The sequence below is a fragment of the Danio aesculapii genome, chromosome 22 (genome assembly GCF_903798145.1).
Source record: "Danio aesculapii chromosome 22, fDanAes4.1, whole genome shotgun sequence".
Taxonomy (NCBI): domain Eukaryota; kingdom Metazoa; phylum Chordata; class Actinopteri; order Cypriniformes; family Danionidae; genus Danio; species Danio aesculapii.
In genome coordinates, this window is record NC_079456.1 from 36446866 (window position 1) to 36462887 (window position 16022).

A 16022-nucleotide genomic window follows, 5' to 3' on the forward strand; every position below is an offset into this window, starting at 1 on the left:
GTGGACTGTTGGTGTGCCTTCAGGAACAGGGTTGGGAAACACTGGTTTACACGGTCTTTCGTCTCGTTTTAGCCGTGTTCACCTGTGTTTTAAAGGCATTTCAGGAGTTTAAAGCATTCAGGCACAATAAAGTACAATATTTGTAACTTTAATGCAGAATAAATTGACTGAATTATTAAAACAATGAAGACGGTACAGTTATATTTGACATTTCATTATTCTATTTCTGTATCTAAATCCTGATTGACTCTCTCCGCTGTTTATTTTACGTCTTTCTTTGCTCTACTGTTATTATTCGTGCTTGCAGTTTGTTTATTATTTTTATACAGGATTTACACTCAATTTATTTATTTATTTATTACATATTTATTGCCACATCAGCAACTTATGGCTATTTCGTGGCCAAATGGATATACATTAAACTATTACATGATAAAAATAAATTAGTATATTAAAAAAATAATAATAATAAAATAAATAAATAAATTACTTAGACAAATATATAAAATATAAATAGATAAAATTTACAAAAAAAAAATGTCAAAGTTAAATATGGTTTTTCAGTTCTATTTTTGATAAAAAATGTAAAACTCTTCCTGGTGGTACCTTTTTAAACATGTCTATCAAAGTGCTCTCCTTATAAACATTTTGTCTAAACATTCCAGCAAAATATGTTTGATGGTGAGAGCACTCTGGCAGTTATTACAATTAGGTGATTCTTCATTATTTAATAAATATGAATGTGTCAACCTAGAATGTCCAATTCGACGATTTACACTCAATCTAAATGAAAGATATTCGACCTGCTTTAATCATAAAAAATGGTGTAGCATAATTTCCTCAAGGTATTTTTCGCAATTCTATCACACTACATGGCTTCGATTTGACCAATACACTCAAACGCAAGCTAGTAAAATTAAACATTTAAGAAACAGCAAGCTACATATAGCTTAAAAGGGCTGAAAATGCATTTCTTTATTCTCTAAAACATCTTAAATCAGAAATGAATTAAACTGAATTAGCATACTCACCATAGCTTGCTCTATTTTGTTATCAATGGCCACAACACTGGCACCAGAGGCACTGCAGAAAGAAAACAAAGAGAGACGAGTTTGCATTAGCCGTCTTTTTTCTAGGGAATATGCAAGTCCTGTCAGGCTTCTTACATCATATCGGTTCAATCACACTTCGAATGAACTGCCAAATTCATGTGCAATACAATGGTAAAAATACACATGACACTTCCTTGTTTGCTTATCAGCACGTATCCAATAAAATCTGACATGTGTTCCAAAACATGATAGAAATCAGACGTGCATATTTCACTTTCAAAACATCCTGTCAGCCGTACGAACAGGGAAATCAATTCAGAAATGTGTGCAGAAATAACCCAGATCTGCAGGTAAAAGACAGTATATCAACCAGCAGATTTGCTCATCATTATTATTGGAGTTTAACGATTAACAATAGTGTCATTTACCATATCTGACTGAAGTATACTGTAAAAAATCCTGGTTGTCTTCAATATTGACACTTATCAAGTTAATTCTGGGAGTCCATTGAACTGAAAACAGCTTGTGTAACTTATAAATTAAAGTTAGAACATGATTACATTAGTTTAATAAGTTACTAATCAACTAAAACCTTTGCTGTCATGACTAATTGATCATATAATTCTTTACATTGTATACTAAACCAAGAAGTATTATATGCTGCTGCTGCCATTATTAAGAAACAAACCAATAAACAACCTGTAAACAGTATGAACAGATAAATAAATTCAAAATCTGTGCATAAATAACCCAGATCTGCAAGTAGAATCGATTAAATAGACCAGCAGATTTGCTAATTATTATTACTGGAGTTTAATGATTAATAACGCTGTCATTTACCATATTTAACTCAAGTAAGCACAGTAAGCAAGTGTACAACAGTAAGAAGACTAGTACTACATGCTGCTGCTGCCATTATTAGGAAATAAACAATCTGTCAAGAGAAATAAATTCAGAATTTGAACATAAATATCCCAGTTCTGCAGGTAGAATAGATGAAATAGACCAGCAGATTTGCTAATTATTATTACTAGAGTTTAAAGATTAGCAATCTTGTTCTTTTACTATATTTGACTAAATATATGTAAAGTAATATATGCTAATGGTTGTATAGCCATTATTAAGAAACAAACAAACAAACAGAGGGAGGGAGGGAGGGGAGGTAGGTAGGTAGATCGATAGATAGATTATTAGATAGATAGATAGATAGATAGATAGATAGATAGATAGATAGATAGATAGATAGATAGATAGATAGATAGATAGATAGATAGATAGATAGATAGATAGATAGATACTGCTTAATTCTTCACTATTATTATTGTTCGTTCACACACAACGCTGTCTTGGTATTTCTCCGCTCATTTTGTCAACATAAAGCCTAAATTCCTTTTTTTCTGGCGTTTAACAGTGCTGTCAACTGACCATATATGCTATAAATACATATAAAATCATGTTGGTTATGACATGAACATTTAATAAAACAAAGACTGATGGAAAAAAAGCGCATTATCCTCCATTCACTCATGTTTCATCAAACACGTGACTCAGATTTACATAATATTGTATCGTAAAATATTATATCGTATATATTGTATTGTAATATTGTAAACACTTTACGGCTTACAAACAACTTGTACAGTAATTTAATAATAAGATAAATTTCGACACAACGAACTCAGTTTCGCGCCTCGATTTTCAAACTGAATCCAGCTTGTACGTTAAAAACCGTTAATAATGGATTATTACGTTGCTCGTTATGAATCTGCCATGCGAGTGTTTACTGAGGTAAAGTTAATTTTATATATTCACACATTCGGACTTTCTCATTAATAATATCATTTCAGAGAAGTATTATGCTAATTTCCAAATAAAATCATATTAGAAACTACCAAAGCACACCATTGTTCAGTCAAATAAACCGCGCTGACGTTGTTTTTAAGTCATTTTTACATCTGATTTCAGACCGAATATTCAAAATACCATGGTAAACAATATGAAGAACGTCACAAGTTGTCATGTGCGAATATAAAAACAATTCACCTCAATAAACTGCATTAGTACGGACGTATATTTTTATTATTTAAGTTTTCGCTGTATTTATATTAACATATTCAACACCGCGCTATAGGGACGCTGCGTACGTGACACAGCTGTTCCCCTCGCCTCACTCTTCAAAACAAAGCTTAATATCGCATAATAAACACACGATTCTCACATATATGCTCTTATAACCGACATATGCAAGTTAACTAGCCAATGCATAAACAAAAACACAAGACGCTTCTTTCTGCAGAAAGCCACCAAAAGCACAGCGCACATGAGCCAAGAGAAAGCCGGGTCTCTCACAGAAAACAAATCGCGTCTCTGTTGTGTGTATACCATAGATAAATCTCAACATTTACCTGCATCGTGCTCTGTACGCCACTAATCTCCCTGAATATGTAGGCGAGGATCCGGGAGAGTATGGTAGACAGTAACTCATGTGGCAGCGCATGTTGGCTAGGTCTGAGTCTCAGAAACAGAAGTGTGTTTGTATGAAAGGCTCTTCAGGATTTAAGGAATCTGCTCTGGCTGGGAGGCGTGTGTGTGTGTGTGTGTGTGTGTGTGTGTGTGTGCGTGTGTCAAGAGACGTAAAGCGAGGGGCGGGGCCACACATCAGCAAGCTCTACACGCGGCTGTATTTTATGAGCGATATCGCGCATGCGCAACACAGTCAGCAGCGTCTTCAACACTTCATCTTGTGACTGAACTCTCTCTCACTCGATTCAGCTGAAGTTTCCTCATTGATAACTCAGTTTTGTGGATTAATATCACATATAAACCACACAGACGAGTTTTCATACAAAGATAGCACGTCTTAGAGGAGAAATAGTTTAGAAAATACACCGTTCCTGCATAGGTTTGCTAACTTATATCTGAATTTAACGGGTCAAGCTTTACAATAAGGTTTAATTAGTTATTGTTGGTTAATGTATTTACTAACATGAACTAATAATGAATAATGCTTGTTAAACACTTACAAATGCGTGATTATAATCTAAATTCATACTAAAATGTAAACTGTTTACATTTACATTAACAAATATGAATAATTTAATAAATTTACATGTAAATAAATATACTAAATACTAACATTTCTATAATAGACTAATTCAAGAGTTTAGTATATAACTACTCACCATCTTGCGTGTATTTGCTAATTAAAAAAGAGAGTTTAATGAATTTATATCATAGATAAATCATACAGCTGACTTTTCTATATAAAAGTGAACACTTATAACAGTATAAATACTTAAATATTTTAGTAATAGCCAGGCTTGTTCAACAGTTTAGCCTATAATTGATCTCTATCCTACTTGCATTGAGTTTAATGAACTTAAATTGCACATAACCATGAGTTTTCCATGCCTAAACCTTAACGACACACAGCTCATTTAAATAGGCTGTTTCCAAGTTAATCTATGCATGACGTGAACGTGCACCAACCTGACATCTATTTATATTTGGTGAAAACAAACCACATTCATTAAATATAAAAATACTGTTATATAACTACGACAACAAAAACACTAAATTGAATATAACACAAATATGCGGATGATTCTGCTAGTCAGCACTCTCCAATTTAACTCCGGGTATGAAGACAGTGGTCATAAATAAATCCAGCTGAAGACTTTCTTGGAATATTTGCATTTTCTGGGTCTAATTCTGAGCGACCTCAAGACAGTAACTTTCCATCCTCGCTCGGGGGATTCGAGAAAGCACGTCAGACAGACCTGTACATGCAAACTGACACGCGCCGCAGAATGCAGGAGTGTCCCGAACCGCATCAAAGCGCTTTACATTTCACAATCTGCATAACTAAACCCAACAAGCTCCATCCAGTAATGTTGTGCTTGTGACTTAGCCTACAAGAATGGTACACTAAATAGCTGGCGATCAGAACTATTCACCTGTAAATGCTCATTTCATGAATATATTAACAAGCTATCAGGGTTTCTGCAGGTTTCACTAGGTCAGACTTAAGACCCTTTTAAGACCATTATGAATGAAGTTTTTACTTATACAGGGCTAAACACTAATGATTATTTCTAATGTCCTGGTTGTGTAATGTAAATAACGCAATTATTTCTAAGCGACATACTTTAATACGTCAAAACAAGAAAATTCTAGTTGTATACACTATATTCAACATAATATTTATTACTATTTTTAAAATGGCACTTTTAACATTGTTTAAAGTATATTTATTGTGAAGGCAATTACATAAATAATCAAAAAACATATTTATTTGTTGGCTTTTGGTCCAAACTGATTGAGTATAACTTCAACCTAATGCGTTCCTGTTATAAAAACTTAAGTTTGATGCCTATTTATGAATATTAAGTCTACTCCCCCTTCTGTAAATAGATTTGTATGAATTAAAGATAACGTAAAAGGATATATCGCTCTGTTATTATCATGAGGAACGGTGTAATTGTTTTTAGGTTTCTTTCCCTGATTTTATTAAGATGGATTGTTGGTGATTGGATGGATGTCGGTCCGATTGCGTAGCTTTACTTGGACAGAGGAAAATTACAATTTTAAAGACATTCAACACAATATTTCAGTGAATTTAAGACTTTTTAAGGCCAACAATTTTGTTTTTGAAGTGTTTCCATTCATTATTTAATGCACATTTTGGAAAAATTCAATAAAAATGGAAACAATTAGATGTGCAAACATTTTTAAAATCTGACTATGCGCACAAATGAGTCGGATAAATGATTACTGGATAAGAAAATATGTGCATAGACTATGATTGAAACACGTTTACTGACTAAATTCCAGCTTGTGTGTGACCTGTGTGAACACGCGTGACCTGTGGATTAATGCTTTTTTTTGCTTTACTAAATTTGTAACAATCACAGAGAGATTGCATCTCGCGTCATTCAAATCACATGTATGAGAGCATTTAGGCTTTCTTGTAAAATATAATGATGACGGAAGAAGTTGTGGTGGGTTATTGGGGATGTGGTGGGTTTCTTAGGTTATTAAAGGTGTTTTCTGTTACTAATTGTTTAGTCTGCATTAATGCGTTCAGTGTAAGCTTAACGATTAATCATTAAAAGATTGAGATCTCAACACCCACGCAACAAATCAGAAATGATGGTGATTTGCATGTTTATTAATCCTTTGAATCGTTGTATTCAAATCTGAAAACGCAAAAATCAAGAGATTCAGTCTTTAGTTTACAAACAGTCCAATAACACAGAAGTACTGGGATAAGAGTTTATAGTTTAAATATAATCACTGATGTTTATGGCAAAGACTAAAATCACCATCATTTGCATTGAGCTTAATGCTCAAAAATGAAAGTTGTAGGCAGCACTTTTTAACCAGACAACCAGCCATCAAAAATATACCACTGAATAATTCTTCAGTAATGATCATCTAGCATCGAAACATGAAGTTTATGAGTGAATAACTGAATCATTTATTGAAAATGAGACTAAAAAAATAAATATGGGTTGTGCAAATTATGATATTAGATTTCTACATTTAGTGTTATCAGCAGCAGTAGTAGTAGTAACAGAATTTTTCACAGTACTCAATATTTTACCATTTATTTTTATTCAAATGTATTTACTATATATTTTTATTCATCTGATTATTTCCTCATTTTATTGTTAATAAAATTACAGGCTCTAAGTTCTGTTTGTTAAAACCAAAAGTTTCTTGCAGTATTGTTTTTGTAATAAATGGTATGCAAATTACATTTGTCTCCTCTCATTTTTAGATCCAAAAAATGGTCCGATCCATAACTAAAAAACCATCATGTGATCTGAACCATGAGATTTGTGATTCGTTACACCCCTAATTATTATTATTATTCCATAATTATTAACTCCAAAACTTTCTTGAGCATCTGTGCTCCCAATGAGCATCTCTCTCGCCTCAAAGTCACCGCACATTCATTGTTTCTCGTCTTCTTAAGTAATATAATATATAAGAAAAAAGGCACACAGTGTTGTCTCCTACTGCGGCAAATTACATTTACTTTTTGATATTTGGCGTCAGTTTTTTTTCGGAAGTGATAATTATGTTCTCTTTAACTTAATGAATGTAAACAGTGTTTTATTCGCAAATGTATTATGCGAAGTTCAAGGTTCGCACAAATTCAATAAGCATATATGAATGAAAACATAACTATTGACAACACTTCTGCATTCATGAGCTCATGTCAGTATAGGAACCACTTAAAAAAGACCAGGTCAACAAAATAAAGAGGTGTGAAAGCAGCAATTAACCCCAAATGGACGATGATGTTTCTAGTGTCCACTGCTGTAAATGGGTTTCAACACCTGCTTGTTGTAAAGCAGACCGACTGCACAGAGAATGTCGCATGCTAGTCCACTTAAAAACCAAATAACTACACGCATACGGACGAAATTCGGACACTTGGAAATTCTCAGTTTCTCTCAATTTGTAATTTAAAAGTATTTGTATTTTTAAGTTACGTGTTACGTGAGATTTAGTCATTGGTGACGGCATTATATGGGGTTAGTGTCTGCTTTTATATTTGGTGTCTGATTAATATTTGCTGGTAGGAAAAATCTATTTGTTCACTTCTGCTATTTACACATTGACTTGCATTTCAATTAACTGTTTCCACTTAACTGCGAATTAAAACAGAAATGCTATAAAAAGCACACAGAACGTTTAAGGTATTGTACATTGTTATGGGTCAATGATGCTAATATTCAGCACAAATCTATCAGTTTCATCCTTTTTTGGCTGTTCATTTTATGAATCAATTATATAGAAGCACTGTCCATGCTATATTTCATTGCACAACAATTAATATATCAGGCTTTTTGGCTAAAAAAGGAGAAATAAGGTTTAATTTGTTATTATTAGATTAATTTTACATTTCACCTCTCCTGCTGTGCATGAACTAAGCTTTTGAACGGTCAGCGTATGAGGCGGCAAGGCTTTAGCTTCAGGTTTGGTTGAATTATCTTCTAATCAGTTGCATATGTCGTGAATATACCCCTGTAATGCATACTGCAGTCCTTTTTTTGTCTGGCTTTCTCAAATATCTCACCTGTTCACCAAAAATGTCTGACACCGCCGCATATATACTGTAATAGACGTGCCAGGCACGAAAGCTTGACAGGCGTAACAACAGAAAGTTATAAGGGTGGGGCTTAGCGAAGGGTCAATGACTATATTTTTACTTGAAAATTGGAAGAAATGTCGCCAGATCTTTACGAAATATAAACATGTTACATAAATCTGGTATATTTAGAGAAACCAAGTGGTCTCTTAATTTTTATAGCTGTACAAACCATCAAGAATTCAGTGGTTCACCAAATGTGACCTTTTGGAACTAAATCTCTGGATGCACGATTCTGTGGACCACATTTTTCCACCACATCCAAAATGACTTGCTAGGAAAGTAATCGCATTAAAAAATCTTGACCAAAACCAACTGATTTTGTGGTAGTTCTTGCCAAAAATGCAGCGTCTTAACTTGGAAGTTGGACTCTAATCTTACAATAACATTGGGGATAAATCAAGATTAACCAAAGCATGCCATGAAATAAAGCCAAAATATTGGAAAAGGTTGGATTATATAGAGCCACTGCCTTTGAAACGTATTAAACAAATGTCATTTTCAACTACTCCTGTACCACACATTTAGTTTCTCAATGTTGAATTCATAAGGCTGTAAAATGATTGGAGGGTTCGTATGAAAGAACATACAGTAGAATAGCTGTGGATTATTGTGTCAGGTAGCTCTTTTGACATTGGTTGACACAGCGATATCATCTTATTAGCTCATTCACGGTAACCTGTTCTGCACAGTATGGTTTGTGTATGACGTCAAATATATCTACATGTTGCATCGTGACAAACACACACACAAAAAAACCCACTTCAGTCGATTTCAGCTGTAACTTCCTCCTTACAGTATGAGTGACTAGACAGATGGAAACTCAGTTCTGGGGAAAACACTGTGAAATTAGTAATGCAAACAAAGGTTTTATGTGTGCTCAGGTACACGTAGAGATATTTCTAGACCCTAACCTGTTTACAGTTTCTTCTGTCGGGGATATTCTGAAGAAATTTGGAAACCGGTAGTTATTGGCTTCCATGTTGTTATTTTCCTTTATGTGTTTGGCAACCGCTACTAGTTTCTAGTTGCACTTTAGTGTTCAACAGAAGAAATTAACTCATAAAAACTTGGAACCACCTAAGGGTGAGGACATTTTCTGGTGAACGATCATTTTAAATGAACAAGTCTGACTTAAAGGTGCCATACAGTGAATTGATTTAATGAGTTAAATTGTTTTCTGATTATCTACATAGTCGTTTCGTGGCTTAGCCAAGTCTAAAAATTCTCCAGAAACAGGTTTATATGCTCAATTAAAAACAGAGGATTTACCACAAGAATTAAAAGTCCATTTTGACCATATTTGGAAGGGTCATGAATATTAATGAGCTCTGATGCTCTATAATCATAACAGAAAATGAAAATACGAGCCAAAAATGTAACAATTTACAATTATTAATGTTAACTAATCAATACTGAATCAAATTGAAATAGATACTGTATAGAATACCAAATAGAAAAGGAAATTGGTTAACATATACAGCCTTAAAAATGACCAACTAAAGTCTCGTTCACACTACCAGTGACTCGCAGCAGCAAAGTGTCACGCGACGTTCATTTCAACGAAGAGCAAGCAACTTCCGAGAACCTCCGTCTACGCAAGCGTCATCGACAGTTAGCGACGAGGTGGGTGTGTCAAACAACGCGACAAAGTTGAGAATCCTTTAAATTTATGCAAATGCAGAGCGACTTTGAGCGACAGCCAATAGAACCACCAGTAGAGCTCACGTGATCCTCCCTCAGCTCTCGCAGAGGCTGGTTGTAAATAGCCACAATAACAGAGAACACCATTTTTTCTTGATCATCTTTGTAAATAAGCGTTTTATGTACTGATTCCATTTGTATGTTTTCTTTGAACAATGTTTTATTTCAGTGGCACGTAAACTCATTGGCTCTCTCTGAATATCACCATAATCATTACCCAAGCAACCTCAAGGTGGGAACGCCCAATAGTGGTTTTAATTGCCACCCAGAGCGATAGGCAGCTACAAAGTCGATGCAAATGTGAATGAAGCATAGGGCTGGGCTGATAAATGATATAATATCGAATCACAATAAAATTTAGTCAATAACAATGAAAAGCCCTGGACTTTTTTTAAACTCTATATTAATCTAAGAGCCAATCACACAGCATAAATGTGCAACAATAGGATTTCAAAAGTGTGTTGATATTAGAGATGTACTGAATTGACGGCCACTGAAAATGTATCGGCCGAATATGTTATGCCGTTTAATAAACCCTCTAATTTACGTGTCTTCAGTCATTGTTGGGGTACTCTTAAATCTGGAAGCATTACCAACTTATATGGAAATATATATCATTATCAGTCAATTTGGAAAATAATTATCGAGATTGCATTTTTGCCATATTACCCAATATGCCATATGCCCTAATGAGTAGGGCTGTGCGATTAATCGAATTCGAATCGCAATTTGAAATGTCGTGATTAGCAAATCGCAAGAGGCTGCGATATGAAATATATATTGTTTAACTTCCCCGCTCAGAGCAAATGCATGACTGCCATCTGTGTGCGAGTAGTCTCTGTGTGACAGTCTTTCTAGACAATTAAGTGAGCACATTTGGTTCTGCTCGATCAGAATTGTGCAACTAAACTATGCTGAACGCCCACAAAGAAAACAAACAAACAGGAAAGCGCAGACTAATTCATATCAAAGAAAAACAGCACGTCAATAATATGGGAATGTTTTGGTTTCAAAGTCACAGACACCGAACAAAAACAGGTCATTTGTAAGAGCCGTCGCAGAGGAAATACAACAACCAGCACCTAAAAATGCACCAAATGCGGCTATATGAGGAGCGTCTTGCTAAAAAGCAGGGCGTAGATTTAGCATGGACGGAGGGGACGCGAAGGAGGACTAACTAATGAAATGTCCCCACTAATAATTTAATTAACTTAAATTTATTATTTTTTTTAAATCACTCGGTCAATATTAACCTAAACATGCAGGAAGGGTTGAGTCTCATCTCTCCTCTAGCCGCACCGCCCAATCCAAAACAAAGACAGCCGTTCCGGCGCGTAACGCACATTTTTTAATATATAGAATATCTGACTTCAGATAAACAAGAATGTTCACTGAGCATGTTTCTTAAATATCTGCAAACCTATTATGGTATTTTTATGCTTCAGAAGAGTCAAAAACGTGCATACAGCACCTTTAAGAATGCCATGCATGTCAAACTGCATGTCAAACACAATATTTGAGATTTTAAACTCCGCATTTAAGGCTGTTATGGCCTGTGGCTTTGTATAGAGTCCCAAATGAGGACATGCACATAACTAAAGACAAAGAAAATGCCTTGGCCTTATAACGTTAATAGCAAGAAGAAGAATTCTTGTAGAGTAAAATCACCATTGCCACCCAAACGGCCACTTTGGCTTCGTATCCTTAGTTTGGCTTTGATAAAATAAATAATTAAATATTTTCTGGAAAGATCAACCAGAACATTTTACAAACATGCAACCCTTTAATAAGCCACACTGAGAATAATGTACTCCTCCAACCATGAATCCCCTAAACATCAAGTTTTGATTTGGTTTAATTATTTAATTCAATTGGTTTTCCTTTTATCATGTCCAGTTGTGTCTTAAGTTAGTTTGTGGGTAAAAAAGCAAAACAAAAGTAGTTACTGAATACCTGCAATGCACCTATCAAAAACACAGAAAAATTACAATAACTCCATGCATGAGATGCTGCCATTAATGCAACTTAACTGCCGAGTATATTTAGACTTAAACCATAAAAATAATAACGGCCCATGAGATGAACTGAGATGCCGACAGTGATGGTCATTCAGAGGGTCTCTTCCCTCAGATGTCCCCGAAGGCATGTTGAGTTCACGTAATTCTTTCAGCTCCAAATCAGAGTCATGAGTGATCCATCCTCAACACTCGAATGCAGTAAACAAGTCCGGAGTCTTGAGAGACGCCGCTAATTAATTTGTTGAGCTGTTACATAAGGTTTTTTTGGGCTGCTCACAGCTGGCCCAGAATGAATGACCTCCTAGCGCTGGCGGGAGTCATGTGGGCCTTGTGATTCATGCGGATCACCTCCATCCACACCACTCCGACAGGCGCCTCCTGCTGTTCGGCTTAGATAAAAAGCTTAAATCTGCAGGAATTCACTGTTTGACAGAGAAAACCAGAATGAAAAACTGATGAGCCCCTTTTTAATGGATCAATCTAATATTGAATAATTGAACAACCCACATGCAAATGGAAAAAGTCAAGTTGCAAGTGTCTTAATGTGAAAATAAATCCTCAATTCCTATAAAAGGGTTGACTCAAACTTCTGAGAAAATACTGTTTTGACTTTGGTCCTGACTAGTCATCCACATTAAACATGCTCCACAGAGATACGAGTTTCCATGTTGATTAAACTGGATTAAAATAATTAGCAGTAAAGTATACGCTCACCGGCCACTTTATTAGGTACATTGTAGGCATAGGCATGGTTGAGACGATCTGCTGCAGTTCAAACCGAGCATCAGAATGGGGAAGAAAGGGGATTTAAGAGACTTTGAACGTGGCCTGGTTGTTGGTGCCAGACGGGCTGATCTGAGTATTTCAGAAACTGCTGATCTACTGAGATTTTCACACACAACCATCTCTAGGGTTTACAGAGAATGGTCCGACAAAGAGGAAATATCCAGTGAGCGGCAGTTCTGTGGGCGCAAATGCCTTGTTGATGCCAGAGGTCAGAGGAGAATGGCCAGACTGGTTCCAGCTGATAGAAAGGCAACAGTAACTCAAATAAGCACTCGTTACAACCGAGGTCTGCAGAAGAGCATCTCTGAACACACAACACGTCCAACCTTGAGGCGGATGGGCTACAGCAGCAGAAGACCACACCGGGTGCCGCTCCTGTCAGCTAAGAACAGGAAACTGAGGCTACAATTCACACAGGCTCACCAAAACTGGACAATAGAAGATTGGAGAAACGTTGCCTGGTCTGATGAGGCTCCATTTCTGCTGCCACATTCGGATGGTCAGGTCAGAATTTGGCCTCAACAACAACATGAAAGCATGGATCCATCCTGCCTTGTATCAGTGGTTCAGGCTGGAGGTGGTGGTGTAATGGTGTGGGGGAGATTTTCTTGGCACACTTTGGGTCCATTAGTACCAACTGAGCATCGTGTCAACATGTCATAAAGCACCAATCATCTCAGACTGGTTTCCTGAACATGACAATGAGTTCACTGTACTCAAATGGCCTCCACAGTCACCCGAGCTCAATCCAATAGAGCACCTTTGGGATGTGGTGGAACGGGAGATTGGCATCATGGATGTGCAGCCGACAAATCTGCAGCGACTGCATGATGCTATCATGTCAATATGGAGCAAAATCTCTGAGGAATACTTCCAGTATCTTGCTGAATCTATGCCATGAAGGATTAAGGCAGTTGTGAAGGCAAAAGGGGGTCCAACCCAGTACTAGTAAGGTGTACCTAATAAAGTGGCCGGTGAGCGTATTTAGCTGCTTGTTTACATATAGGCCCCCTCTTTATACACTGTAAAATATGCTGGGGTCCACACAATCGATTTGTGTTGGGACAACATGAAGGAATTAGGGTAACATATTAGATTTTACAAATGTAAGTGAACTCAACATAATTGAGTTGTCCCCAGAAAACCCAAAGGATTGTGTGGTTTCAGCTCATTTAAAATAAATACTGTGAACCAACAGCAAACATCATTTTTAAGTGCACCAACTGAGAATGTTGCCGATTTGCAGGATATTTCAATACTGACTACAGAACGCAGTTCAAAGTTCCTTCATTTTAAGGGAGTCGGGCTATTTTTAGATGCTAATACATGTGAGTTTGAGTTAAGCAGCTGCTTGTTTGACTTCTGGCAAAAACTAAGGAAGCTAGTTCAAAATATCTCATTATTACACAATCTCTTTTGGAACGAGCATGATGTACTTCAATTAGCCCGTCAATAATGTCGACAAGAACATTTGTGGAAAAACATCCAATTCAATTGATGCATTTCAATCAGAGCATCTGATAGCAGCGCCTGCATTATTAAGGACATTTGTACTAAATTAGGAATATAGCTGCACGATATTGAAAAAATATGACATTGTGATATTTTGCTTTGCTGTGATATGAACATATTTCTATTTGGAAAAAATTCATTCATTGAGATCGACTGCAACTCTTTCTATACAGTGCACGCAAAAATAAATGAATAGACAGTGCTTTATGTGGGTTTTTTTGGAGTCTAACAGTATTCAAGCACAGAAATTAAACACTCAAATGTAAAATAACATGCTCATCATTGTATAAATAATTTCAAGAGTTAACTTTTTAATAATACCTTTTAATCTTTAATAAATAATCTAATCCTGCGATGTGACTATTGCAGATACACATATTGCCATATCGATGCTCAAATGCTATATATGGTTCAGCCCTAATTAGGAATCTCCTTTTCTCTAAAATCAAAGACGTTTTAGGCTAATTGACCAACATTCGTACAATTAAATGTCCTATAAGCTTCTCTCTTGTTATTAGTGGCTGTGATTCCACAGAAATATTTTGGGTTTTCAACAGAATCTTTAAAGTGAACAGTTTCCCAAAACAAAACATCTCGTCCCATACAAAGTATCAATGAACGTTGACCCTTTTAAGCAAATTTAAGCAAAATATACGATAACTTCACATTGATTACAATATTTTTAAAGTCATAAAAGTTCAAATGTCTCTAATTATTCAGAAAACAATAAAGAAAAAGAAAAAGAAAGAAAAAGAGTGAAGCTGTCTTTTATACATATTAGACTGACAAGCTCCATGGGGGGGCCAAAGCTGCACCAAAATGACTTAAGACAAAAAAAATGTATTAATTAATCAATAATTCTTACTGTGTTTACATGAAATATCTAAGATGAGACTAAAATGTTTGTAAAAATACAATATTAATCACTTCGTTAGTTAAAAATGTTTGGTTTAAAGTGAACAGTCCATGGTTTCCGCTATTCATTCTTCCATGGCGGGGCGCCACGCCAAGATTCATCCCGCCACGGCTACATTACAGCTTCTCATTCAAAACATTCAATTTTTTTTTAATAGCGGGTGATAATCGCACCAAAACGTATTAAAAGGTAAGTGAATTATAACAGCGCGAACTTTTCTGTAACTGTAGTAGTGCTGTGCGTCATTTGTTTAACCCTTTAAGGTTACGTGCTGACTGACTAACTGTGACAGGTGCGTGAGGCCAGCAAACACGTTGTATAGCCGTTTTACTTTACTTCAGGATGCGTTAATACCGGAGGCATTCATAAATATTGCAAATCTAATAAATGTTGGAGACATACTTGTACATTAACGCACTAAATCGCACCTCAGCAGCGTTTATTTGATAGCTCACAAGAAGATCTGCGCGCTCTTAAAGCGGCTTATATTTGAGGGGGCGTGAAAGAAGTTGTGCACGAGCAGAACAAATCGGCGCGCAAGCAAAAAGATCTACATGCTCGTAGGCTATTACATAAATGCGATCTCGACTTCTAATACTGCGCTCACAACATTTGTCATTGAAATAACGCCACAGGTAGTTGGTAGATCTGTGTAAAAAAGGTAAAAAAAAATCCCAGAGGAAACCCTGCAGTCATGAATGCGGTTGCCAAACCGTTTATCAATTTAACAAATAGACAACATGGAAAAAAATGTGTTATTAATTAAACCAACAGACCACATAAAAAGGTCTTTGCTTTGGCTAAATCTAAATAAAATGCTCAGACATTTAGGCTTCATCTACATTAATCACGATCAAACTGAAAAAGGTATT

At 35.8% G+C, this 16022-nt stretch overlaps 1 protein-coding gene across 2 annotated transcripts in view; it reads right to left on the reverse strand.

Annotated features, from left to right (window-relative positions):
• The window catches only part of tsc22d2 (TSC22 domain family 2), a 43738-nt gene that overhangs the window by 2304 nt on the left and 25412 nt on the right, over positions 1-16022 (reverse strand). For both annotated transcript variants that reach the window (XM_056447640.1, XM_056447639.1), the window contains one exon: positions 1032-1083. In XM_056447640.1, coding sequence (XP_056303615.1) covers positions 1032-1083 — 52 coding nt within the window. The remainder of the gene's footprint in view (positions 1-1031; positions 1084-16022) is intronic.